This window comes from Dermacentor variabilis, chromosome 6, assembly GCF_050947875.1.
Source record: "Dermacentor variabilis isolate Ectoservices chromosome 6, ASM5094787v1, whole genome shotgun sequence".
NCBI lineage: Eukaryota > Metazoa > Arthropoda > Arachnida > Ixodida > Ixodidae > Dermacentor > Dermacentor variabilis.
In genome coordinates this window covers 181188883-181216587 of record NC_134573.1, presented here as the reverse complement: position 1 = coordinate 181216587, position 27705 = coordinate 181188883, and the positions used below count along the sequence as shown (strand labels likewise).

Genomic DNA, 27705 nt, shown 5'->3' with positions numbered 1-27705 from the left:
TTCGCTGCGAGTAGTTCAACAGAATATGACTGCACAGCCACGTGATAGATGAAACTCAAAGTTGTGCCGAAGTACAAATAGAAGTGGAAACAAGGATGTAAGGAAATAGGGATGCTCGATTGCGATATTTTTGCTCGAAGCGATTTAGGGGCCACACTCTAAAATCTTAACTCGAGTTTCCAGGTTTCCGTGCTCGTTTCCCTTTATCTCTTTCTAGGCTTCGTCTTTTCTCGTATTAGGCCACCGTTTCCTGTCAACCGCCATGATTTTCTTCGGCGATTTTCTTTCTTGAGCTTCAAAGAAAATCTTTATGCTGTCTTCTTTTGCCTAAATTATGCCAAATCTCTAAATTAGGCAACATATCACGACCGAAATTCGGATATGCTGCCATTCGTGTTACAAATCTCCCTCATTTGTTCGCTGTGTATGAAGTCATAGGCATCATTCTCTGCACCTGAAGTAGCGCTGCTTTGGTGGCGCAACGCACCAGCCCCCATCTGTTGACATTTCAGCGCTCATTGGAAAATATTTCAGGCGTAGATGAATACAGGTTTTTTAACTACTACATCTCTCATATTCACTGCTTAAAGGTACACTTCCTAACTTCAAAAGTCACTAGGTGACTGGAATATATTATGCAGCAATCTAAAGGTATTGAGCGGCCTGAGCAACATTGTGCACTCATGACGGAGGGTACAAGAGCCGGTGCCTGAGCGCAAGTTTCCGCTGACTTCGACCCGACACGAAAGAGTCTCGGCGTCGTCGCTGCTTTGGGGGAAGTGATGGCAGCGCTGAGCCTGCCTTTCGTTTCACCGTTGTAATGTGGAGGCTGCAAATCTAATTACGACCCTGGTTCACGGCTCTTCCCTGCAAAGCTTCTGTGCCACGCGGGAAACCCGGCGTAGCGGCAGTAGCGTTTGCGAGCTGGCGTGTCCAAGTGAGCTTGGCTGAGTTTGTTGCCTGAACTGAACAGACCTTTTCGGGGGAGTTCCCATTTTCCTTTGATTTTGTTTTGGTGATGAGGATTTACCTTCTGCATTTGCTACTTTCCCAAGAGATGATTCTCTCTGAACCATTTCTTCACTCTCCCTGATTACTTTTCTCTGTAGCTGTGTAGCAGACAACGCGGTAAACATCGAGAAGGAGGCAAGTGTAAAGTCGTAGGACAGGTGGGTGACAGGGCAAAAGGCAGTGGTGTCTCGTGAAGCCTTGCATGGAGTTTTTGTTAACAGCAAAGTTCCTGCAGTCAAGGTGGCTCTATACAGAGGGCTTTTGCATGGGTAGTATTGTTTTAACGTCAATCGCACCGTGCGTGTTTGAACTTCGCCGTCTTTCTCAGTTGTGTTCTTCGTCGCCTTTCTCAAGAATGCTTGCGCAATGGCTGCATATACAATTGAATAATGAAAGGTGCTCCGCTTTGAATAACCATATCCGCTTGAAACTTGGTTTGCTTAAGATGTGCGCAAAACTGTCGCAACGCTCATTTGAGGAAGAGTGGAGCAGCATCAGGCCAAGGATAATGGGATGACGTGGTGACCTCGCACTCCCAACCGGCAATGACCCAACCGTGGCCTAGATCATTCTTTGTGTTTAGACAGCTTTGGCAGCTCCTGGCATTGAGCTCCCACAGTACGTGGCAATGATTTTCTTTATATGTATATTTCAATGGGTTCTATAATATGACAGCAAAATCAGAGTCCTCAGCATGCTCAGTGGGAGCAACGGTTCTAACGCCGCAACAGTGCAGAAAATTGTGACAAAGTCGAATAAGGCCATGAATCTTAAACGACGGGTAGTAAACAGACAACAAGGCCTTAAGGAAGAAAATCACCTCAAGCTAACACACGTCTTCACGCTATGCCACTTCACTTACGAGGCGGCCATGCCCAGATGGAAGGTAGCGGAGGACAAACTCAATTTGCAACTGAGGAAGCTGGTCAAACTAGTGCTGGGAATCCCCAGCAGCACCGGGGCTGAGCTCCTGCTGCAACTGGGGGTACACAATACACTTGAAGAAATCACCGAAGCTCAAGAACGGGCTCAATCGGCAAGACTCTCGGGAACCAAACGGGGTAGAGAACTCCTAGCCTAACTAGGTCATGACACCACAGCAATCGAGAATTTATACAAAAGCGTTCCGACGGACACACACAACTCCTACACGGTTCGCCCACTCCCGCGGAACAAGAACTACGCGCACCATCAACCCAGAAAGCTGGCACGCGGATCGTTCATCCTGCGCGAAATACGCGATAAGATCCTAGCCTGTTTTGTAGACGCGGCACAGTACCCGTCCAGGAAGGCCTTCGTTGTCACCATGGTCAATAAGTAAAGTCAAGTCACAAACGCTCTCACAGTGAAGACCCACAAGTCCGAGATAGCAGAACAGGTCGCCATCGCACTCGCCCTCACAGACCTGACCACCCCCCACGTCTACAGCGCTCGGCCGTCAAAGCGTTTCAGAAAGGAGCTGTTGCAAGACAAGCAGTGCAAATAGTCAGTAGATCCGCACTGCTGCAGCATCACACCATCTGCTAGTTCCCATCACACATCAGAGAGATCGAGTACATCCCTGCGAATCTCAATGAGATGGCTCACAGGAGCGCGCGAGTCCTAACCCTCCGCGACGCCACCTATTCTGGTCGTAACCATCCGGGCGAGAATCGGGACCCTCCATCCACTTACAAGGACATCACAAAGCACTTTTATCTAGACCGCAGAATATAGAGCACACCTCAAAATAAGCTCACCAGGCCTCAAGCCCTCATGTTCAGTATGCTTGAAACCAACATGAACCTCACGCAGAAGAGACATCACTACATGCCTGAGCTATACACAACATCATATTGCGAAAATTGCCTTAGCACACTAGACGCACATCACTTGCTCTGGCCATGTGGTCGGACCCACGCACACAAGAATCACGACTCCGCCAGGCTACAAGAAGCAATACGCAGCACGGACCTGGCGGAGCAGCTCTGGGCCGTCCAGCGAGCCCATGATGCGGCCAGGGAGCTAAAACTCCCGGTCCCAACGTGGTAGTAGCCCGCTCTATGCGGCCTTGCGCTCCGTAGCTCGCAGGACCTTTCAGTAAAGTTATTCCATCCATCCATCCATCCATCCATCCATCCATCCATCCATCCATCCATCCATCCATCCATCCATCCATCCACCCATCCATATACAATTATTATAGCCCTGATTTTTTCTTTATTTAATTGAACAACACGTACTACGGCAAGAATAGGAAACAGACGCCGACTAAGGTGATCTTTTTTCTAAGTTATGATTAGAAAAAACTTAAAGTTAGAAAAAAGATCACCGTGGCCGGCGTCTGTTTCCTATTTTTGCCATGATTCTTCTCGACCAGACGAGATTTCGTCTTGCCCTCGACTTCAACATATACTGCATTGATACCATCTTCATAACAGAAAATCGCTGCAAGCCTTACATGAATAGTTCTTCATTTTTAAGCTATATTTGCCCGAACCGAAAAGAAGATGTCCAGACAAACTGCGGGCTTAGCGCCAGGAAATTTCACGTCCTCTTTGATAAGGCGGGGCTTGCAAAAGGAAAGGCCTCCTAAATGGAAGCTTTGTTCTTAGGACATATTTAGGGGAACCCACGATTCATTGTGCCCGGTATACCGAACTTGCAGAGTACAAGTAGAAAGCATTATATAAGATACGCTGGGAACAAGGTCCTGCACCACACAAGCTTTGTAATGCGAGCATGTCACCATATCACAATTGATTTTGTGCAAAACTTAGCAGGCATCTAAGAAACAGGAACATATAAATGTAGCTTCGTTAAATTAGAAGTACTGTTAAACCTTCTTCAATTGTGCCTCATATATAGTTCCATAGATACAAGTCTCAGTTATCAGTTCATCGATCTTATTTTCCTAAAGCATTTGTACGTCGTGTGCTCAGTAAAACGGAAAAGAAGCTGCTTCAAACTTGTTGGCCAACTACATTCGTATACTTGTACGCAGAATGCATTAAATTTAACTGCAATACTTAGAGCAAGTGAACGCATTGCACGTAGCCTCTAACAGAAAGATGCACTGTTACAGTGGAGCAATGTACTATCACAAAACAAATTAAATTAGGAGGTTTACATGCCAGAACCACGATTTTATTATGAGGCACGCTGTAGTGGGAGACTCCGGAATAATTGGGCTACCAGGGGTTCTCTAACGTGCACATAAATCTAAGTGCACGGGCGTTTTTGCATTTCGCCCCCATCGAAACGCGGCCGCCGTGGCCGGGATTTGATTCCTCGACCTCGCACTTAGCAGCCCAGCACCATTGTACTGTCAGAATATAAAATAAATCAGGTAGGAAGCACTCTGCGTATACATTACAATGAAAAACAGCCCCACAGAAAGTGCAGTAAGGAACCTATCCTGAGTAGGCTTATATGTGCACTCAGACGCTACATAGTGCAACTCTGCAGCCAGTCGTTAGTACAAGCTTCAAAACTCGCTTCTTTGGTGCTCAAAAACATCGCCCGAAAATTCATTTGTACAACTCGTTTCGAAGTCGCTGTCAAAAATGAACTGCTTAAAACTTTTTTTTCTGGGTAGACTTAACACAGTATTGCTACGAGTGTCCTTCTGCGAGTATCGTATAAAAGAATTGATCACACTTAATCAATCTGTGCCCGTCACAGCGGTTGTACGGCATTGCACGATGTTGCAGGCTCGATTCCCGGCACAAGCAACCGCATTCCGGTGTGATGGAAACACGCAGATGCCCGTCGGTCGGAATGGTCAAAATGGTATTCGAGCATCCGAGTACGTAATGCAGCCGTAATTCCTGATTTCATCATCACAAACTCGCGCTTTAAATTCTGTGACTACACTCGTGGGCGTCTTTTCGCAGAACAAGTCAAGAGACTATAGAAAAGGAGCGAAAAGCTGGGGCACCCGGTTTCTTGTCTCTCTCTGCACAGTTTTTACTGCACATTAACGGCAACCGGCGCTTGCCCGCCTTTATAAATCACCTCTTTAGAAATCCCGCCTCCACTTTCCGCTCAGCGATTTTAATTGCGTTGTATAAGGCTGATTTACGCTCCGTCATGAGCGCTTAAATGCCGCGATCCTGGCGCTGCGAAAAAGGACATTTGATCTCTATAGCGCTAGCGTGTACCGTCAGAGAGTGCAACAGAGCGCGCAGTGCTCTGTCTATTCATTTGTTTTGCTGGCATTTCTCGGCCATCCCATGCTATAAGTTCAGAGGCGGATGTATTTCCCCCGAATTGCTGTTTCTTACTGTGAGCCGAGAAAAGCGAATTGGGTGCAAGTGCCAGTGGGCGAGAAAACGTCGCTACAACAGACGGCTTTATAGCGGGGAATAAGGGAGGTTGCCGGGTGTCCCAGAACAGCGGTCATTCGTATATACGGTTTTGTTTGCGCGCCGCTCGCGTAAAGCTAATGCGCCCGCCAAATCGGAATCCCTCGAGCTATTGCAACAACGTATCCCATTAACCCCACTCCATTTGACCTTGTTCCGCGTATGGCTCTCCGCGGGGATGGCGCGACGGAGAAGCGCGGTCGAAGTTTGCTGCTCGAGAAAATGCGTTTCTCCCTCCGGCAGTGTGAGCAGGGATATGTCAGCGAACATACAGTCCGTTACGCCTTCTTCACTTCGGATGTTGGGAGGCCAAATGTTATGAGCCTGGGCAACTTCAATGCACGAATTTCAAAAACGGCGCATAAATGAGAAAATGGCAGGAAAAGTAAACATTCCTCTTCGTTTGAAAATTTCGCTGCGAACCGCTTCGATATGGGCATTAGTGGACCTCACCCTTGTAACGTGTGACATGGATCGCAGACGAGCTCTTACAGTCTGGAGCACCATTAAAAGCTAACGCACCGGGCCTCCTACAAACATGCGCTTCCCGGTCTTGTAAGCTTGATAAGCTTAAATGGGACAAACTGACGTGTTTATTTTACGTGTTTCTGACAGCTTCACAACTGGCAAGCATGAAATGTAAAACAGAAACTCCAAAGACACTCAAAAATTATGATGACACTGATGAAATAAAGTTGATTAAAAAGATAGCGCGGGAGACATTGTGTAGGTCGCCCTGGCGTGTGTGGCTTGCTTAGTTCAGGATGCCATGGCTCTTGGCTGCCCGCTTTTATCAGTACACCAGTCGTCTCTGGAGAGAGTGAGTGAGTGAGTGAGTGAGTGAAACAACCTTATTTGGTCCACTATAGACGTAAGCGAACTGGACTGCCAGGATTTGAGAGGTCTGATCCTGGGCCCTAATTAGCTTCATCATTTCTTCTTGAGTGAAAGGGGGACCGGCAGAGGCGCAGCCCCACAGGACATGTTCGAAGTCCGCATAATCACCACACATAGGGCAGTCCGGGCTTGGGAACCGTTCGGGGTACATTGTGTGCAGCGCCGCGGCGCTCGGGTAAGTGCTTGGGGTGTGTTGAGAAAAAAAATATTTAGCTGTATAGTAATTGCCCTTGGACAATACCAAGAAACCACGCCTACCCTGGGAATAGTGTTTGCAAGCGTGAAAAGGCGCAAAAATGAAAGACGGATGCCGTTGCGGCTTTGAAGTTGCCGCGCTATAGCTCGCCGTTACGTAATGGGTACGTTACGTAATGGATATTTATGGCGTCTGCTCATGCCCAGCTAGCTTATTATCGGTAAAAATGAAATACATTGTCTTCTAGAAGATCCGAAGACACCAAACTTAACACGCTTCAAAAAGTTTACTAAGCCTCAACGAACCACATACTCAAGCAATACTCCGTGTCGTTACACTGACAACCAGCGCTGAGGATCCAGCGCCAGCTTAAGGAAATTGTTCTGCGACCTTCATTTTGCCTTCTAAAAATGTACCTATTACGGCAAAGTTAATAGGATTCCACTTTCTTAATATTGCCTAATGAGTTCAAATTGATTTAGCTCATCTTTTTAAAGCTGTTTGCTGTATGAAGGCATGCTCCCCGTGGCGACTTGACGTCGGCTGCACTGCGTCAGAAATCAAGCGGCTTAAAAGCTAAAAGCAAATGAAAGAAATGTGGGGCAGCAATTACACAAGCATAATATAAAGATAGAAAACGTGTTGTGACCTTTAGGAGGCATCGTCGAAGTAGACATCACTGATGCAATGGCGTAACATCTATCGGCCTACATTTCTTATATCGTTAGAAAATAATTTCTGGGTACCGTTCTCGGTCTTGCCTCACACGCTGAAAAGATGTCTAACTGTTTAGTTCTTTTTTATTTATTTTTTGCAGCATTTTCACTATGATATAACAGAACACAAAATGTTTCTTGCGTGCGGACGTGTTGCGTGTTTCTTGCATGGAGAGGGCGCGGTTAACTGGAGGAAAAAATATGTTGGAAAGTTGCCGAAAATAAATGCGTTGTCCAAATGTACGACTTCAATGAAAGGTCTCACAACGTTTTGTATCGTGTAGAATCGTGTAATAATTCAGATCAACGTTACACAACATAGAGACTATCACAAATTGCGCCAATTTATCGGGAATGAATTATACATTATTCAACCTGTCTTACGTCGTTCCACGGCCGCAAATGCCTTAGTTTTTGTCCCAAAATGACTTAACATTATTGTCTGCGCACTTAACTATGCATAATATGATTAGTATAGCTCACATAATTAAACCGTTGTAAATTATCTTTTTTCTAATGGAGTAGGGCATTACCACTTGACGAAAACAATAAACGAGCGATGAGTGGGCATGGGAAGGCGGCCAGCATGCGGACGTGCCAAATGTTTGTTCTTCTGATGCAGGTGGTATCTGCGCATGCGCGCACGACCTTGTCGCTCGCCGGTGCGTCCCAAGCATCGCCAGGCCTTTCATCCATGCGCTGTTCTGCCGATTCTTCCGACAGCCAGCGCTGCCCAGCACATCCGCCAGGAGGCTCGGTTGCTCCGTACACTACAGCACTTGTTCATCAAGACCCATCGTCAGCAACATCAAGCTTCCACCGGCCTTTAAATCTGCAGCTCTCGACGTGCTTCGCCAGTGGGCATGGAAAGGTGGCCAGCATGCGGACATGCCAAATCTTTGTTCTTCTGACGCAGGTTGGTTCTCATCCCTCTTTCAACTGCAAACGCACAAGCAATGTCACTTTGCTGCTTATTCCATCCCCAAGTGTGGTTTCTTGCATTTCCTGTGAATGCGTGCATGTACTTGAAGTTTAAATATTCAGTGGTGACGTCGAATTAAACCCCGGGTCCCCTAAGCCCGGTCCTAGTACCGACAGTAGTGACGTACTGTCTTTGCTGAAAATGCTAACCAAAAGAACGAACAAAAATAATGCTGAGGTCATGTCACAGATTAATGAAGTTAAAGAAATTCAAAGAAATCTACAGAAAGCACTGAATGATATAAATGGCAGACTGACAGCAGTCGAAGGAAAGATGGAGTTAATTCCAAACGTTACAGATGACCTTGCCACTACAGTATCGACTGTCGCGCGCGCTGAAAGAGCTACGCTTTCTACTCTGTTAGATGACTTTGAAGACAGGTCACGGCGCGAGAATATGATTTTTCACGGTTTTTCTGACAACCCATCTAAGTCATGAGCTGATGAAGAAAGAAAGCATATGTGAGCTCCTATCATCCACGCTAAACATACAGCTCTCTGATGAAGCAATTGTTTGTTCACATAGGTTGGATAAATAAGCGCCAAATAAGTTCCACCACATTATTGTGAAGCTTTTAAGCGTTAACATCAAAGAGGACATTTTTTCAGCACTCAAGAAATTAAAGCAAATCGGTATTAGTATTAATGAGAATTTCTGCCGTGCTACACGCACATCCCGCGAAAGGTTGCTGTAATTTGCAAGAAATACCGGAGAATCGTATTCAATTCTCCACAATAGCTTGTTTTGGAAGAACAAGCGCTACGTGTATGTCATGACAACAGATAGCATGTGTGATATATTTTGGAACAGTGGTTCATCTGTTGCGCACGTCCATGACGAGTTCACACCTGCTTCAAGTAACATTCGCTCGTCATAGCTGTCATATAGGCCAAATAGTTCATCATGTGTTGTTAATTTTCTTTTTTCCATTGCTCGCAGTGTTGTTAACAAGCGTGATAACCTTTCTGGTCTAATTGACACGTGTAGTACTGATGTCGTCGTACTTACGGAGACATGGTTATCGTCCAAAGTGCGTGATAGTGAAATATTTGAGTCTAAAAAGGTGTTCAAGTTTTATCACTTTGATGGTGGCTCTAGATCAGGAAGAGGCGTTCCGACAGCTGTTTCCGATCACATTGTCTCTTATGATGTTCCCACTGAGTCACCTTTAGAAATTATTTGCGCATGCGCGCGCATTAATCTCTGCGATAGAACTCTTGGCGTGTGCTTTCGGCCACCTAACGCTGGGCATAATTTTTCTTTTGATTTGTATGACGTTTTGTATGTTATTAACGTTAGGTTCCCTCACGCACCCATTTCTTAGTTTAGGTGACTTTAATTTTGCGAACTTCGATTGGTCCGGTCCTTTCCCTGTTCTCAATGAAGACAGAAGAAGAAGCGTGCCATCACCGGACGTGATCTCCCCAGGGACCCGCTTCTGCGTCTGCATTTGTGAGTTTCCTCGCTTGACCTCAGCACTCAGTAGCCAAAATTTGGTCGACGGCTTCCCGCCTTGCTAGGCGGGAGGACTTTTTGGCATCCAAGCCATACCAGCGGCACCACGGCAACCGAAAGAGTTGCTAAAGGAGGGACCCCGTTCCTCCCAGCGCTTGCCTGATGCATGTGGAGAGATGAATGCTGCGGAACAAGTACCCACTCTCTAGCCGGCTGGCAGTGACCACTTCAGCCTAAGTGCGACAACGGATGCTGGCCTCGAGACAAACTGTCCCAAGAGGGCAGAAGGTGACAATCATACGCCATACATCGATGCCAGATTTGTTCAAACCGCAGACGTGGAAGTGGAAGACAGATCATTCACCATGTTCACGTACAAGAAATCACGCCAAGCAGGAATAGCAGTGATTTTCGAGCTCATTGACCTGGAAGCGTCGTTTTGGAAAGTGAATCCGAACAAGTTGGCCAGCGAGAATATTACCAAGGCAAAATACAAGGTACAATTACTTCGTGTAACTGGGGAAGGTAACTTTTCCTTGAATGTATCGTCTCTCGCTACCTCTATACGAGACTACTTGAATTAACTCATGTTGCAGGCTTTGCAGTGGAACCATACGTACCACCATCGTATACGAAAAATCTTGGAAAAATAATACATGCTCCAATTTAATAAGCAGAAGACCAACTGCATCTGTACTTACAAAATAGCGGCGTCACCTCTGTTAAGAGGCAGACCAGATGGCTCCGGCGAGAAGATGGAGCACTGCAACCTCATGCACTCGGGAGCGTCATCCTACAATTCTGGCCTGACAAACCATTGCCAACACTCGTTCTGCTTGTATTCACGAGTCATCCAGTCGAAGAATATTTAGAACCTGCAACTCGGTGCTACAACGACCAGTGATCTGGCCATGTTTCTAAGTCCTGCCATGGGCAATTGCGACGCGAGATCTGCGCTGCAACGCATAAGTATAACGCCTGCACCTCTAGAAGCCAACCCAAGTGCGCCAACTGCAATGAAGACCATACAGCTTCATACGCTGGATGTCCTAAGCATCAAGCGCCTTCATTACTCATCATCATCATCATCATCAGCAGCAGCAGCAGCCTGATTACGCCCACTGCAGGGCAAAGGCATCTCCCATACTTCTCCAACTACCCCGGTCATGTATTAATTGTGGCCATGTTGTTCCTGCAAACTTCTTAATCTCATCCACCCACCTAACTTTCTGCCGCCCTCTGCTACGCTTCCCTTCCCTTGGAATCCATTCGGTAACTCTTAATGACCATCGGTTATCTTCCCTCCTCATTACGTGTCCTGCCCACGCCCATTTCTTTTTCTTGATTTCAACTAAGATATCATTAACTCGCGTTTTTTCCCTCACCCTATCTGCCCTTTTCTTATCCCTTAAAGTTACACCTATCATTCTTCTTTCCATAGCTCGATGCGTCGTCCTCAATTTAAGTAGAACCCTTTTCGTAAGCCTCCAGGTTTCTGCCCCGTACGTGAGTACTGGTAAGACACAGCTGGTTATCAACTTTTCTCTTGAGGGATAATGGCAACCTGCTGTTCATCATCTGAGAATGCCTGCTAAACGCACCCCAGCCCATTCTTATTCTTCTGATTATTTCAGTCTCATGATCCGGATCCGCAGTCACTACCTGTCCTAAGTTGATGTATTCCCTTACCGCTTCCAGTGCCTCACTACCTATTGTAAACTGCTGTTCTCTTCCGGGACTGTTAAACATTACTTTAGTTTTCTTCAGATTAATTTTTAAACCCACCCTTCGGCTTTGCCTCTCGAGGTCAGTGAGCACGCATTGCAGTTGGTCCCCTGAGTTACTAAGCAAGACAATATCATCAGCGAATCGCAAGTTACTAAGGTATTCTCCATTAACTCTTATCCCCAATTCTTCCTAATCCAGGTCTCTGAATACCTCCTGTAAACATGCTGTGAATAGCATTGGAGCGATCGTATCTCCCTGCCTGACGCCTTTCTCTATCGGGATTTTGTTGCTTTCTTTATGGAGGACTACGGTGGCTGTGGAGCCGCTATAGATATCTTTCAGTATTTTTACATACGGCTCGTCTACACCCTGATTCCGCAATGCCTCTATGACTGCTGAGGTTTCGACTGAATCAAGCGCTTTCTCGTAATCAATGCAAGCTATATATAAAGGTTGGTTATATTCCGCACATTTTTCTATCACCTGATTGATGGTGTGAATATGGTCTATTGTTGAGTGGCCTTTACGGAATCCTGCCTGGTCCTTTGGTTGACGAAGGTCTAAAGTGTTCCTGATTCTATTTGCAATTAAATTACCTTAGTAAATACTTTGTAGGCAACGGACAGTAAGCTGATCGGTCTATAATTTTTCAAGTCTTTGGCGTCCCCTTTTTTATGAATTAGGATTATGTTAGCATTTTTCCAAGTATTCCGGTACGCTCTAAGTCATGAGACATTGCGTATACAGGGTGGCCAGTTTCTTTAGAACAATGTGCCCACCATCCTTCAACAAGTCTGCTGTTACCTGATCCTCCCCAGCTGCCTTCCCCCTTCGCATAGCTCCCAAGGCTTTCTTTACTCAGGCGACATTACTTCATTACTCAGGCGACAAGAAATATTACATGGTCAGACCCCTAAGGAAGGCTCACTGATCCTCCGAACTTAGATGCTGTCAAACCAGTGAAAGTAGCTCCTCCGTTACAATCAGCAGAGCGCAAGAAAACGTATGCGATGGTGACTAATGGTTTACAGGCGATGAAAGGCAAACTAAGTAGGAAAGACAGCCAAGGAAAGACGGTCGCCAAGTGTTGTTGACCACGACCATGAGTCTCAGCAGGCGTTCATCCCTTTGAGAACACATGCACCTGCTCGTGTTTCACGTGAAGCGGAATCATCTCAGCAGCATCTGGTGATGTCTACGCTCTTTGTTGCGTTAGAAGCAATCCTGCGGGCATTTCCTACGGCGAACAACTTTCCAGAGGTGAGCGCTGTTCTTTCGTGAGAACCGCTGGTACTACAAAAGTAGCTTACAACATAGCATAACGGCTCGCCAGATGGATAACTGTTTTCGAAACACAACCATATTTCAATAGAATGCAAATGGCATTCGATCTAAGAGCGCAGACTTCAGGAAGATTGTTTCGCAATACAGGTTTCCCGTTGTGAGTCTTAACGAAGCCGGTGTAGACCATGATTTCCGTCTCCCGAACTATGCAATATACTCATCCTCACGAACTCCAAACCCTAGCTCTACTATGTTATGGGTCAGACACGATTTATCTTTCTGTCTTCTTTTCTTCTCCTCGGACTTTGATGTGCCTAAGCTCGCTGCCTGTAAAGTTCAGTTTATAAAGCTGCCAGTGACCTTTGTTTGCGTTTATGTGCAACCAGAATCGCGCATTACTGACTCCAATTTCATGCATTTCTTTCAAAAGATTCAAGGACCAGTCCTGTTCTGCGGTGACTTCAATGCGCATAATGTTACCTGGGGAAGTAGCCACACTGATTACTGAGGCAGGTCTTTAGAAAAGGCTATAGACGTATGTGGCCTCGTTGTGCTTAATGATGGATCGATTAAGTTTTTAAGACACTACAATTACGCTACCTGTCTTGATCTTACTATAGCCTCGCCTGACCTTACGCGCGGTATTTGATGGCACACAGATTATGAGACACGTGGTAGTGACCACTACCCAATTTTTATAGCACATCTCCCTATGCATCCGGCAAGATCTCCTACAGTAACTAAACTTACTAATTGGCAACTATTTCGAGAATATTATTTTGCAGTACTGAACCAAGTACATGACCTGGACACCTCCATGTCATCGGTGCTTAGTATTTACTCCAGGGCTACGCGATACACAACTGTTCGGGAAGGACAATACAGTGTCTACGCAGGCTATGAACGACTCCGAGCAGTTAGACGGAGAGCAGAGCGTCACTTTCGCCGTTCCGGACGGCTTGAAGATTATCAAGAAAGTCAAGCTGCACACCAAAAATCTAATCGGGACATGCAAAAACTGGGACAGCAGCGGTGGCGTGATTTCTGCACGTGGCTTACCCCCTTCACTCCCTTACCGAAAATCTGGAGGTTAATGAACGCCCTTAGCCATCCCGTATCACAATGCAATCTCTTCAAAAGCCTTGCTACAGCTCTTGGCTTATCTGAACGCGAAATTGCAAACACGTTCTGGGTACCACTAGTAAATTTCGCACAGCCTGATTCAAGATCAATCCATTTTTTCGGCGCAGCAACAGATTGAAGATGCTTGCAATTTACCTCATGTCCAGTTGGATATTCTGTTCTCTCTAAAAAACAGCAGTATGCTCTCTCGAAAACACGCCGCCAAAGAACAGCGACTGGTCGTGACCATATCTCCTATTGCAATTTGAAAAAGCTTGGCCCAACAAGCACGTCCACTCTCCTACACGTGATCAACAAGATGTGGGAGGAAGCACATGTTCCTGTGAGATAGAAGATAGCGAACGCGGTCCTATGGCTAAAACCTGGCAAACGCCACTGTCTCTTGACTCCTTCCGTCCTGTTAGCTTAACCAGCTGTGTTTCAAAAGTGATGGAAAAAATTATCGCTATTAGACTGCAATGACGGATAAAATCCTGCAGTTGTCTACCAGATCAAATGGCTAGTTTCAGAAAACGTCGATGTACAATGAACTACATCTTTGACTTGGTAGCATTTGTTGACGACGAGATTAGATGTGGAACATTGCCGTTGCAGGGTTTATTGATGTTAGGAAGGCCTTTGACTCGGTCAGTCACCTTCATGTTCTACTTGGACTCTCAACTCTCGAAGTGCATGGACGGGTTCTCGAATGGATCGCTAACTTCTTGAAAGACACAAAGATATATATAAATATAAATGACGGACAAAGTGATGCATAAAGCATAAACAAAGGAGTTCCGCAAGGAAGGGTATAAAGTCCACTTCTCTCTTCAATGCAGCAATAGCAGGTTTACCAGCAGTACTTCCAGCAGACATAAACATATCTATGTATGCTGATGACATTTGAATATGGAGATCAAACAAGTCCCTAGACGTTGTCAAGCATCGGCTGCAGGCAGCTTTGAACGCAATAGGCGATTATTTAAGAGAACGGGGCATGTCGATATCTTATTCCGAATCAGCAGTTTTGCCTTACACAAGAAAAAAATGTTAGAAATTTTGCTCTTTCAACAGACGGGCATGAGATTGAGCTAGTTAGGAAACATCGTTTTCTCGGCTTGATTTTAGACCACCAGCTTCGATGGACTCATCATATGACCGCCCTGGAGGACCAACTTAGTTGTGTGATAAATGTTCTCCGCAGAATCGCAGGCACGAAATGGGGTGGAACAACCGCATCCCTGCTTCCCGTCCACTCAGCACTTATCCGTCAGAGAATTGCTTACTCCGCCTCTATATCGCACAATTAGAGCAGTGCCGTATTACGGTACGGTAAGTGCGGTATACAGTACGGTATTACCGTTCCGCACTAACTTACCGCGATGACCGAAGACGTTTTAGCTGCGTGTGCCGCTCGATGCGTACGGTAATGTGATAATGATGATAGCGGCTAACATTGGGGCTTTACAGAATACAATAACTATGCGCTCAGCGCAAGATATTCCTTTTGACAAATACTAGAAAGCTGTAGCTTGTCCGTAGACGCAATATTCTTTACAGAAGTGCCCGGCTAGGGCAAACGTAGACACCAGTCACAAGGCCGGTAGCGACATCTTGTGATACTTCGTCCTGCAACACGTGAAACCTCTTGTTACATAGGTGTTCTTATCGGATCAATACATAAAAAAGGGTTTGTTTCTTGTAAATTGCACCACTGCTGACAGTTTACATCAGCAGATAAGTAAAATATAATTAGTTAGTGGAATAAAAACTCTACGTCCCTTCTAAGTAAGCTCTGCATTACAAGATGGCGCCACCCACCTGTTTTTTTATGCAACTGTTTACTTGTTGCCACTTCGTCGCTCCGCAGAAGGTAATTTAATGCAACTTCTTGCCTTGGTATTATCATGGTAAAAAAAAGCACGCGAGACGGGGCCATGCACGGCGTGGACTCTGTAGCCGACATCAGCTTCTCACTGTTTTGGCTTTGTGCAGCTCGGCTCGCGACACACGGTGCCAGCTGAGCTTTACCGACTCCTTACCGTCTAGTATGCCGTACGGAAAGTCATCGCGTACGGTGAAGTTCGCGCATGCGCAGTCCTCAAGCGGTACGGTATTACGCACTTACCGTACCGTATACCGTACTTTCCGTAGCACCGCTAAAAGACCCTATTATTAACTGACGAAAGTGGCGTTACCGTTTCTCGTTTGCAATGTTGTTACGTATTCAACGAACTGTTTTCAAAAGCATGTTTAGATGAGCGCGTTGAGTGTCTGCCAGAATTTTGTGACGCGAACTTTCCTACAATGGTTTCAGTAGTAATTGATTATGATGGCGTCGTTGGCCTTATTGAGAATTTAAAGGTTTTGTCATCATGTGGTGTCGATGGTGTAAACGCAAAAATTTTTAAAAGTACGGTTGCTTACCCATCCATTCTTTTTGTAAACTTTTCGCTCACAATTTTAATATTGGTATTCTGCCTTGTGATTGGAAGATGGGCAAAGTGGTGCTGTTATTTAAATCTGGTGACACTCATTCTGCGCTAAGATATAAGCCAATATTATTGACCAGTGTCCCTTGTAAGATCTTTGAACATGCCATTTATTCTTGCCTGGTTGACTTTCTTGAAGCTAATTCTTTTTTTATATCTCGTGAGCTTGGTTTCAGGAAGACATTCTCCTGCAAAACGAAATTAACTTCATTTACTAATAAACTTTTAGTAGCTCTAGACTCGGGATTTTATATTGATTGTGTATTCTTAGATTTCTTTAGAGCTTTTGACCTTGTCTGCCATGAACTACTTTATCTTAATCTCAGTAAACTAGACCGTGACCCTAACGTTCTTGCTTGGATAAAAAACTATTTGTTAAACCGACAGCAATTTGTAACTGCTAATGGCTACGATTCTTCTTTCTGTCCTGTCCTTTCCATTCAGGAGTGCCTCAAGATTCTGTCCGTGGGCACCTTCTTTTTGTAATTTACCCAAGCGATTTACCTGATTTTATTAACTCCTCTATGAGGCTTATTGCTGACGACTGTGTTGTATATCACACAATTTCCTCTGATAATGTCACATTGCTACTACAGACTGACCTTAATATTTCTGATTGGTGTAACACATGGAAAATGGAACTCAACGAGACTAAGTGCTAACTAATGAAAATTTCTCGTAAATTTTCCACTAACGCTTGTAAGTATAACATAAGTGGTTCCCCTCTCAAGGAAGTGACTACTTATAGATACTTAGGGGCCCATATTAATTGTAACCTGTCTTGGCAATAACACATTAATTTTATTGTCAGTAATGCTAACCGCAGGCTTGGATTCCTGCACCCTAGTTTTTCAATGGTTCTTTCTTCTCTTATACTCCTTGTTTAGAAACTTTCGTTCGTTCCAAACTAGACTATGCATCAGCTGCATGGGATCCATTTACTGAAAGTCTTATTAGTCACCTTGAAGCTGTACTTAATCGTAGCACACGCTTAATTTTTTCCAACTACTCCCGTCTTTCCAGTGTTTCATCTATAAAACAGCGTTACGGCTTCCATCCCTTTCCTTACACTGGGAAATAGCACGTCTCTCCTTATTTAATAAGATTTACTACCATAAGCCTCGTCTAAAGAAAGAATTACTTTCCCACCCTTCATTCATATTGTTACGTAGGAAGCACGAGCGCACTAGGCGAAAACTGTACGTCATGGTGGCGGGCGATGTACTGACGCTGCTGAGTGGTTTGCGAGGCCGTCAGTCAAGCACGGGCAAGCTGGCGCGCATGGTCAGCGATGGCTATCGCGCCGCGCGCATACTCGCTTGTTGAGATCGCAGCAAGAGGAAGTGCCGTGTCTAGGGGCAAGGTCGGTTCGTGACCGTACAATAGATAAAATGGAGAAAATCTGGCGGTTTCGTGCCGGGAAGAATTGTACGCAAATGTGACGTAAGGAAGAGCAATGTCCCAGTCGTGGTGGTTTTTGGAAACGTACTTGGACAGCATATCGGCAAGAGCAAGGTTTATCCGCTCTGTCAGGCCATTGGTTTGAGGATGGTATGAGGTAGTCAGCTTGTGTTGAACGCAGCAGGAACGCACAATATCGGCGATAACTTTCGAGAGGAAGTTACGACCACGGTCAGTAAGCAGCAGTCGCGGGGCGCCATGAAGTAAGATAATGTCACACAAGAGAAAGTCCGCGACGTCAGTGGTGCAACTAGTAGGGAGAGCCCACGTGATATCGTATCGGGTGACGTAATCAGTTGCGACGGCTACCGATTTGTTCCCAGAGGATGACGTGGGAAAGGGACCGAGGAGGTCTAACCCAAGAAGAAAGAACGGTTCCACCGGGGCGGTGACCGGCTGGAGATGACCGGCAGGTAGCACCTGAGGTGTTTTCCGACGCTGGCAGGGATCACAGGCAGCAACCTAGCGTCGGACGAAGCGAGTGAGACCAGACCAATAGAAGCGGCGGTGGACGCGGTTGTACGTGCGGGTTATACCAAGATGTCCTGCACTGGGTGCGTCATGCATCTCAAAGAGCACAGCCTGTCGTAGATGTTTTGGCACGACAAGAAGATCAGCGCCGTCAGGGAGGAAGTTCCTTCGGTACAGGATGCCGCCCTGGAGGACATATCGGCGAACGGATGCGTGGTAGCTGCAGAGTGCAGACGCTCGATGAGTACTCGCATCGATAGGTCTCGGTACTGCTCGTCCGCGATGTTAGCGAAGGCAGACACAGAGAAAATGCCGTTGGCGGTACTACTGTCGGCGTCGTCAGGCTCGTCTACCGGCTAGCGAGACAGGCAGTCAGCGTCCTTGTGTAGTTGGCCAGATTTGTAGGTGACACAGTACGAATATTCTTGGAAGCCTAAGGCCCAGCGACCAAGTCTTCCTGTAGGATCTTTTAGTGAGCATAACCAGCAAAGCGCGTGATGGTCTTTGACAACGGAAAAGGCCGGGTCGGCCATATAAGTTTGGGCGGAACTTCGCAACCGCCCAAACTAGGGCCAGACACTCACGCTCAGTGATGGAATAGTTGCGCTCCGCGGGCGAGAGGAGCCTGCTGGCGTAAGCGATAACACGGTCGTGGCGACGCTGGCATTGTGCCAGTACTGCGCCAGTTCCATGACCACTGGCATCAGTACGAACTTCGGTAGGCACAGAAGGACCGAAATGGGCCAGAATGGGAGGCGTTGTGAGAAGGTCGATTAGAAGCGACAATGCAGAGGCCTCGTTGTAGCTTCACTGGAAAGAGACGTCTTTCTTCAAAAGCTCGGTTAGAGGTCGTGCTATGGCCGCGAAATTTTTCCCGAAACGGCGGAAGTACGAGCATAGGCCGATGAAGCTGCGCACATCCTTGTCACAGTTTGGAACAGGGAAGTGCGTAACAGCATGGATCTTGCCTGGGTCCGGTTGCACTCCGTTCGCGTCAACGCGATGTCCAAGGACGGTAATCTGGCGACGGCCGAAGTGGCACTTCGATGCGTTCAGTTGCAGACCGGCTTGACGAAAAACGTCCAGGACTGCTGAGAGGCGCTCGAGGTGCGTAGCGAACGTTGGAGAGAATACTATAACATCGTCCAAGTAGCACAAGCACGTGGACCATTTGAAACCGTGAATAAGGGAGTCCACCATGTGTTCAAAAGTGGCAGGGGTGTTACATAAACCGAACGGCATCACTTTGAATTGATAGAGACCGTCGGGTGTTACAAAGGCTGTCTTCTCGCGGTCGAGATCGTCCACGGCAATCTGCCAGTAGCAGGAGCGAAGGTCAATAGAACAGAAATAGTGAGCACCGTGGAGGCAGTCAAGGGCGTCATCAATCCGAGGTAGGGGATACACGTCTTTTTGGTAACCCTGTTAAGGTGACGATTATCCACGCAAAAGCGCCATGATCCATCCTTTTTTTTTACCAGTACCACAGGTGACGCCCTAGGACTACATGACGGTTCAATGATGTTCTTGGCAAGCATTTTGCGAACGTCGGCGTGAATAACTTGACGCTCAGCCGCTGATACTCCATACGGGCGGCAATGAATAGGAGGGGCATCGCCGGTATTAATGCGATGTTTAACAGCTGTAGTTTGGGCCAAAGGGCGATCGTTAAAGTAAAATATATCGTGGTAGGAAAACAGAACGCGGTAGAGCTCACGAGCGTGCTCGGACGGCATGTCGGGCGCAATCATTTTCTGTAAGTCGGCGATGGTACAAGTTGCTGACTGCGATGTCTGTAGAGGAGGATCGGCTGAATTGTCGTCTACTGCAATAGATGCTACTGAGTGATCCTCGAATGAGAAAACCTGGACCAGAGACATCCCGCGTGGCAGCACTTGTGTCGTGAAGCCAAAATTGACCACTGGCAGGCAGACGCAATTCGCCGTGATAGATAAAATTGTATGAGGTACTGTGATCCCGTGTGTAAGGAGGACGTCTTGCATAGGAGCCGCGTTGTAGTGACCGTCGGGGACTGGTGGGGATGACACGAAGTCAGCATAAGTCAGTGCCGAAGGTGGCAAGCGAACGAAGCCGACGGAACTGAGGCGACTGGGATGTGGTTCAGCGGGATCCAGAACTGGCAGGTCAAGGCGGAGAGTACTGGCGGAACAATCGATGAGAGCAGAATCTGCGGAGATGAAGTCTAAGCCGAGGATGATGTGGGGACCGTGGGCGATGACTGTGAATAGCACTATAGTGGAGTGATCGGCGAAGGAGAAGCGGGTGGCACACATACCAGTTACAGGGGCTGTTCCACCATCGGCGACACGGACAACAAGCGTCGTGGCAGGCGTGATTATTTTCTTCAGCCGGTTACGAAGGTCAGTGCTCATTGCCGACAAATGCGTCCCAGTGTCTATGAGAGCAAATACAGAAACACCGCCGACTTGCACGTCACGAAGGTTCAGATGAGTGGGCAACGTCAATGGAGGATTTGGCGGCGTCGGGAGCAATGCAGCGTCACCTCGAGGCGTTGCCTCGCCTAGTTTTCCGGCTGGGAGTGGCGTCCGAATGGAGTCGGCGAATAGGAGCGACGGGGCTGGGGGGAGTGAGATTGTAGTCATCGGGGCGAAGGCGAACGAGAATAGGGGCGCTTCGGCGCAGGAGAATCTGTGGCGACATTATCGGAGCGGGCAGCATAGGGACGTGAGGGGTCACCTGGGAGGCGAGAGTAGGCAGTATAAGTGGACCGGTTCGGGGAACTCCAGCGACTGCGACAGTGCCGAGAAATGTGCCCGATTCGATGGCAGTGAAAACAAATGGGCTTGTCGTCAGCAGTGCGCCATTCAGACGGGTTGCCATTCAGACGAGTCGAAGGCAGCCGGATAGGCGGCCTCGATCTCACGTCGACGACTCTGGTAACATCGCTATTGTTGTTGGGATGAGGAGCGTCGGCACAGGGAGATCACGCTGGGGTGTTGGGCAGACGGGCAAACTGCTGGTCGATACGTCAGCTTTTAGCGAGTTCCAGGCGGCGGCACTCTTTTATAACTGCATCCACTGTCGCCACGTTGTTGAAAACGAGCAAGTTGAAGGCGTCATCGGCAATGCCTTTGAGGATGTGGGAAACCTTATCTGACTCAGTCATGTGTGTGTCAACTTTGCGGCACAGAGCCAAGACGTCCTGAATGTACGTAACGTAGGGTTCTGTTGATGTCTGCACATGGCGGGAAAGCGCCTTCTGCGCGGCAAGTTGGTGACCGTAGGGGTTGCCGAACAAGTCTCGGAGCTTTTGCTTAAGCGAATCCCAACTGGTGAGCTCACCTTCGTGCGTCCGAAACCAAACTCGAGGTGTGCCACCGAGGTAAAGGACTACGTTGGCGAGCATGATAGTAGGGTCCCATCAGTTATTGCGGTTGACGTGTTCATACAGGCTGATCCAGTCCTCGACGTCTTCCCCATCTTTGCCCGAGAATACGCCAGGATCACGGGGAGCGGGGAGAGTGATGCAGGTCGTCGAAGTGGGCAGCAGGTGTCGGAGCCGGCGGAGTCGAGTTGTCGTCGCCGGAAGCCATGAAGGAAGGCTCGAGGTATCGTCCACTGCGAAGCTCCGTGACGAGGTACAGGGAACGTCCACCTTCACCAGATATGTTACGTAGGCAGACACCAACGAAAAGCTATATATAAGTATATTTACAAGGCAACACGCCGTACTTGGCCAAGAGGCAACAGCCCACGCTAGCCTCTAATCGTCGTCGTCGTCTTCACCCTGCCCGCCTCTTTGTCATCGTAAATACTGTTTCGTAGCAATATCATACCGTCGTTACAAACCATCGTTATACAATACCATCGGTATAAAGGGTTTTTTCCTCGTTGTCACACTAACCCCAACACTTTCATTATTTCCTCAAACTTGTAAGGATTGGAACCACTTGCCCACCTCCACTGTATATATTGCGGACCCAAGCGACCTTAAACATGCGCTTGAATATTTTTTTTATTTTTTTTAATTCGAGGATAAATGCCTCAGGGCATACAAGGGTATGATGCGCTTGAATATGTTACATCGTATTTGTTCTGTGTGTTTCTTTTATATGTATTGTTACCACTTCCTTCTGTAACGCCCTGTGAGCCCTGAAGGTATTCAAATAAATAAATAAATAAATAAATAGGAAACAAATTCGGAGCGGATTTTTTCACTGGCCGAGGTGTTATCCTCATACCGTCAAAAGTGTAGCGCCTCGGGAGGGAAAGAACGCAGGCCAGCGTTTCCTTAATGCACGCGGTATACGTGACAAATATAGGCTGTATTTTTGCATGTCTCATTCGTGCGAGTTAAACAAAGATCTACGTCTCGGACATTCGCGAACAAAGTATTATACGCAAGGAAGAGAAAGGAAGAAAAGGAAGAAAAGACGATGCAAGTGATATGCGATTTCATCTTCTACACTTTGTTAGGACCTAACATGAAGTCAATTCCCGTGCAAGCGCTGCTTGACAATCAATAATGGCGCTAACACGGGAAGAGGGGTGGAAGCGCTCGAAGGTCATCTAGACGTAACATGCATGTGCTGTTCGAAAAAAAAAAGATAGATAAGGAACTTCGCACAAGCGCCTCCATCAATTAGTCGAGTTGCACGCCCGTTAACACATTTGCATAACAAACATGTGCGACGCATGAGAGCCTGCTGACGGTGGCGGCAGCACCGCTAGGATGAGCCGCACAAATGTGTCGGACTGCTAGTTAAACGTTTTGTATTTCACGATCGTAAGTAAAGATTGCAAGAAGAAGTCAGGCTTTGGCACTAAATTCTCCAGGGGCTAAAATTAATTTTTTTGCAGCAATCGTAGTTAGTTGCCCTTGGCTAATTACGGTGGAGAAAACAAGAGTGGACTGATCAATTAATTCGCCAAGTTCTTTTCCAAACAAGCTTCCTAATTATCCAGAGAGCGAGAGCACTCTACTGTAGGTTGAAGTTTTCTAGGAAGAGCCGCAGCCATAGCTGGATAGCAATTAGTGCAAGGTAAATGCCTTTTAACGCGAAGCTTTCTTTGCCTCAGCACCCGACTTCGTGGACGCTGCTGCTGTGATGTTCTTGGTGCATGGGCCGCTGGGTTTCTTGCAAGACCACTAGATTGTGTTCGCCTCCGCTCATCCTGGCCGGCGCCGCCGCTGCAGGTATATATGTATATATATATATATATATATATATATATATATATATATATATATATATATATATATATATATATATATATATATTTATTTATTTATTTATTTATTTATTTATTTATTTAAGGAAGGCCGGGATGTTGACCAGTCAAGAGCCTGGTTGGCTAGCCTACGCTGGCAGAAGGGGAGGAGAGAAGTTTCATAGTTTGTGCGTATGACACGTGCTGGGCTGTGCAGGTCGCATATGCTGGGCTGCGATAATGTCACCATTATGATTAAATAATTATTTGAATTGTGTGTATATGTTGTATACATACGATGATAATAATTATTTGAATTACGAGCAGGCCCATAATTAAGTTTGATACTTTTACTCCAATGCAATGCGCCATGTGAGATAATGATAATGTTCAACCCTCTCACAGATTATCAACAATGACGCACAACGCCTCAAGCAAACACGTCTCCCAGTGTTCTGTCTGCACTAGGCAGACAAGCAGCAGTGGTCCACGCAAGGTAACGTTTAACATCTCCTCACCATTCCTGTATTCCTGTATTATCCGCCAACATCACCTCTAATTATCCTCAGTCAGAGAAAACAGCATACAAAGCTTCGCTTATATTGATTCCCACAGTGCGTGGGACCCACATATTTTTCGTTCAGTGTTGTTGTGTCGTTTTCTCTGACAGCTTAAAAGTCCTCTTGAAAACTGTTACAGTGAAATGAGTTCATGAAGCCAGCCTGTTGGGCGTGTTCATACAGAGTTCTGAGCAGGATGTAAAACTTTATTTTTTTAGCGCAGTGCAACTTGGCCCGCATCTGTAATCGTGTGCCAACATACGGTGCGTGCAAGAACGGATATCAATAAGGCAGACGTGAACATATATACGAGCTGCACCACGTGGATAGAATGTTAGGTTTCGTTAACGTGTGAAAGGGTGTTCATTGGACAATCATGACGTTGCGTTAGTGACAGTACGCGCGAGCATGCATGCTTAACCAGCTCCTACAGGCACGGGCGCCAATCTGCCATTCCATTGAAAAGATTGTGGTTGTCCACCGCAAAATGGAAACACATCACTTGTTAGAAATGCTAGGACCTAGCAGAAAAGAAAATGCCTCAAAACTTTCCTTATCAAAAAGCTGGGTCCTGGTCAATGTGCGAGAGCGCCGTCACCGCCCTGGCAAGCAAATAATAATAATATTTGGGGTTTTACGTGCCAAAACCACTTTATGATTATGAGGCACGCCGTAGTGGAGGACTCCGGAAATTTTGACCACCTGGGGTTGTTTAACGTGCACCTAAATCTAAGCACACGGGTGTTTTCGCATTTCGCCCCCATCGAAATGCGGCCGCCGTGGCCGGGATTCGATCCCGCGACCTCGTGCTCAGCAGCCCAACACCATAGCCACTGAGCAACCACGGCGGGTCTGGCAAGCAAATAGGCAAACTTGTTAGATAAGTGTCACCATACGTGAACAATAAGTATACTGTATAATAGTGTCTGTCTATGACTGCTGTAACGCATGCGCCAGACGATCTGTGGCAAGGTCAATTATTTTTCTGAACGTGGTTTAAGATCACCGTCCAACCCTAACATATAATTTTCTCCAGTCGGTTGTCTTTCATCTATCCTTTTACGTTCGCTGATACACATCTCCAGTGTTGCTGAACAAGACAATTTCATCTGCAAACCGAAGGTTGCTCAGATATTCGCCTTTGAACATAACTCCTAAGCCTTCCCAGCCTTATATCTTGATGGATTTTTATAGGCATGCTGTGTATAGCAATGGAAAGATTGCGTCTCTTTGCTTGGCGCCTTTTTATTTCTGCTTTTCTTGTGCAGAGACCAGGTAGCTGTGGTGTCTTGCTAGGCAATTCCCAAGATATTTCCGTACGCCTTCTGCACTCCTTGATTACGCAATAGCTCCATGACTGCTGGTACCACAACGGAATCTGTTCATAAGATATGAAAGCGATATGGAAAGGTAGATTGTATTCCATTAATTTCTCAATTACCTGACTGAGGACAAGGACGTGGCCCATTGTAGAATATTCTTTCCTGAAGCCAGCCTGTTCTCTAAGTTGATTCGAGTGTTGCGCCGACTCCATTGAAAATTGTCTTCGTGAAGATTTTATGCATTACGGAAAGCAAGCTAATGGGCCAACAATTCTTCAATTCTTGACGTCTCGCTTCTTATGCGTAAGTATAATATTGGCATTTTGCCGGCTCTCTGGTACACTTGAAGTCGTGAGGCATTGCGTGAAAGGGTAGCAAGTTCTTGAAGCATATCTCCCCCATCCTCTCCTGCTGCCTTTTTCGTGGCAACGTCATGCAAGCGCCTTATAACTTTGTCGCTAGTCATAGAACAAATGTCTGTTGCATCGATACTACCAAGTTATATATATATATATATATATATATATATATATATATATATATATATATATATATTGATGATATCGCTGATGATATTGCCTTGCTTAGTAACTCAGGAGACCAATTGCAATGCATGCTCACTGACCTGGAGAGGCAAAGCAGAAGGGTGGGTCTGAAAATTAATCTGCAGAAAGCTAAAGTAATGTTTAACAGTCTCGGAAGAGAACAGCAGTTTACGATAGGTAGCGAGGCACTGGAAGTGGTAAGGGAATACATCTACTTAGGGCAGGTAGTGACCACGGATCCGGATCATGAGACTGAAATAACCAGAAGAATAAGAATGGGCTGGGGTGCGTTTGGCAGGCATTCTCAAATCATGAACAGCAGGTTGCCACTACCCCTCAAAAGGAAAGTGTATAACAGCTGTGTGTTACCAGTACTCACATATGGGGCAGAAACCTGAAGGCTTACGAAAAGGGTTCTGCTGAAATTGAGGACGACGCAACGAGCTATGGAAAGAAGAATGATGGGTGTAGCGTTAACGGATAAGAAAAGAGCAGATTGGGTGAGTCAACAAACGCGGGTAAATGACATCTTAGTTGAAATCAAAAAAAAGAAATGGGCATGGGCCGGACATGTAATGAGGAGGGAAGATAACCGATGGTCATTAAGGGTTGCGGACTGGATTCCAAGGGAAGGGAAGCGTAGCAGGGGGCAGCAGAAAGTTAGGTGGGCGGATGACATTAAGACGTTTGCAGGGACGACATGGCCACAATTAGTACATGACCGGGGTAGTTGGAGAAGTATGGGAGAGGCCTTTGCCCTGCAGTGGGCGTAACTAGGCTGATGATGATATATATAGGCTGAATTTCTAGCTGTAACACATCTTATTCTAAATTACTCGATTGGCGGACATTAGTTTTAGGAGCAATAAACATGTTTAACTGAATAATTGACTCAATTACGCTCATTCACTTTTGAATAAATTGCCTTACAGTCCATTTTTTGATCTACGAATTGCAGCTGGTGAGTATGCAAGGCCACGGCCGCTACTCATGGCATGTGGCAAGGCATATCGACTTAGAACGAATTCTGAGTATCATTCTGAGATTGCGAGGTATGCGCCGTCAAGTTGCAGTAAAAACGCAATATTCTTCCACTTAGCTTTGAAAGAAAACGCTGTTTTATGCATTCAAGCAAAATTTAACTGGAATGCCAATGCGTTTCGTCGAATTGATTGGAAATTATTATCCCGAAACTGTCGTAGCAGTGAGAATTTGTTCTAATCCGGTATGTCTTGCATATTCACCAGCTACAATTCGTAGATTGAAATATGTGCCCTAATGTAAATAATTACCACTTAATTATCGTAATTTTGCTAAACATTCAATTAAACATTTTGTATTCTCGCCAAAAAAGTGTCTGCTTCATCCAGTAATTTATAGATCAAAGGCTAACATTTAGTTGCCTGCCAAATGCCAAACTGCAGGCAATTTAAAAAAATAGAAATGGTGCAGCTCAATGAAGACGTCCCGTATATAGCGTAGGATGAACTGAAGAAACACTTATTTGAATCTCATACATTCTAGGGAAAACTTCACTTTTCGTTAAATACGGAATATACGAGGTACCTGTATAAATAAACGAAAATAGCTAAATATCAAGGAGCATGCTGCACATCTGAGGGAACTAACTACAAATAGTTAATGAGATGTTAAGACTGTACAACGCTTCACCAGAGAGGTTGTTCTAATGGACTACAGTTTAATTTGGACTCCATGGCGTGTCGCAGTGTAGCAAAAAATATGGGTGGAAGAGCCAGCAAACTGGTGTATTTACAGTCAGCTCGCATTACAACAGGTCATTGGCAACAGAAAGGCGAATTCGGGACCGCGCGAGGTAGAAAGAAAGCAACAGGGCGAGCAAGCTATTAAGTTTGTTTTGTCGCTGTTAAGAGGAAGTCTTGGCAGCTGGCTATGTAACCCCATG

General features: G+C 46.2%; 1 protein-coding gene across 1 annotated transcript in view; it reads left to right on the top strand.

The window, feature by feature from the left end:
- Positions 1-27705, top strand: part of LOC142584459 (uncharacterized) — a 292894-nt gene that overhangs the window by 21648 nt on the left and 243541 nt on the right. The window contains exons 2-4 of the mRNA XM_075694601.1: positions 7789-8082; positions 23223-23340; positions 23760-23850. Coding sequence (XP_075550716.1) covers positions 7789-8082; positions 23223-23252 — 324 coding nt within the window. The 3' untranslated portion in view covers positions 23253-23340; positions 23760-23850. The remainder of the gene's footprint in view (positions 1-7788; positions 8083-23222; positions 23341-23759; positions 23851-27705) is intronic.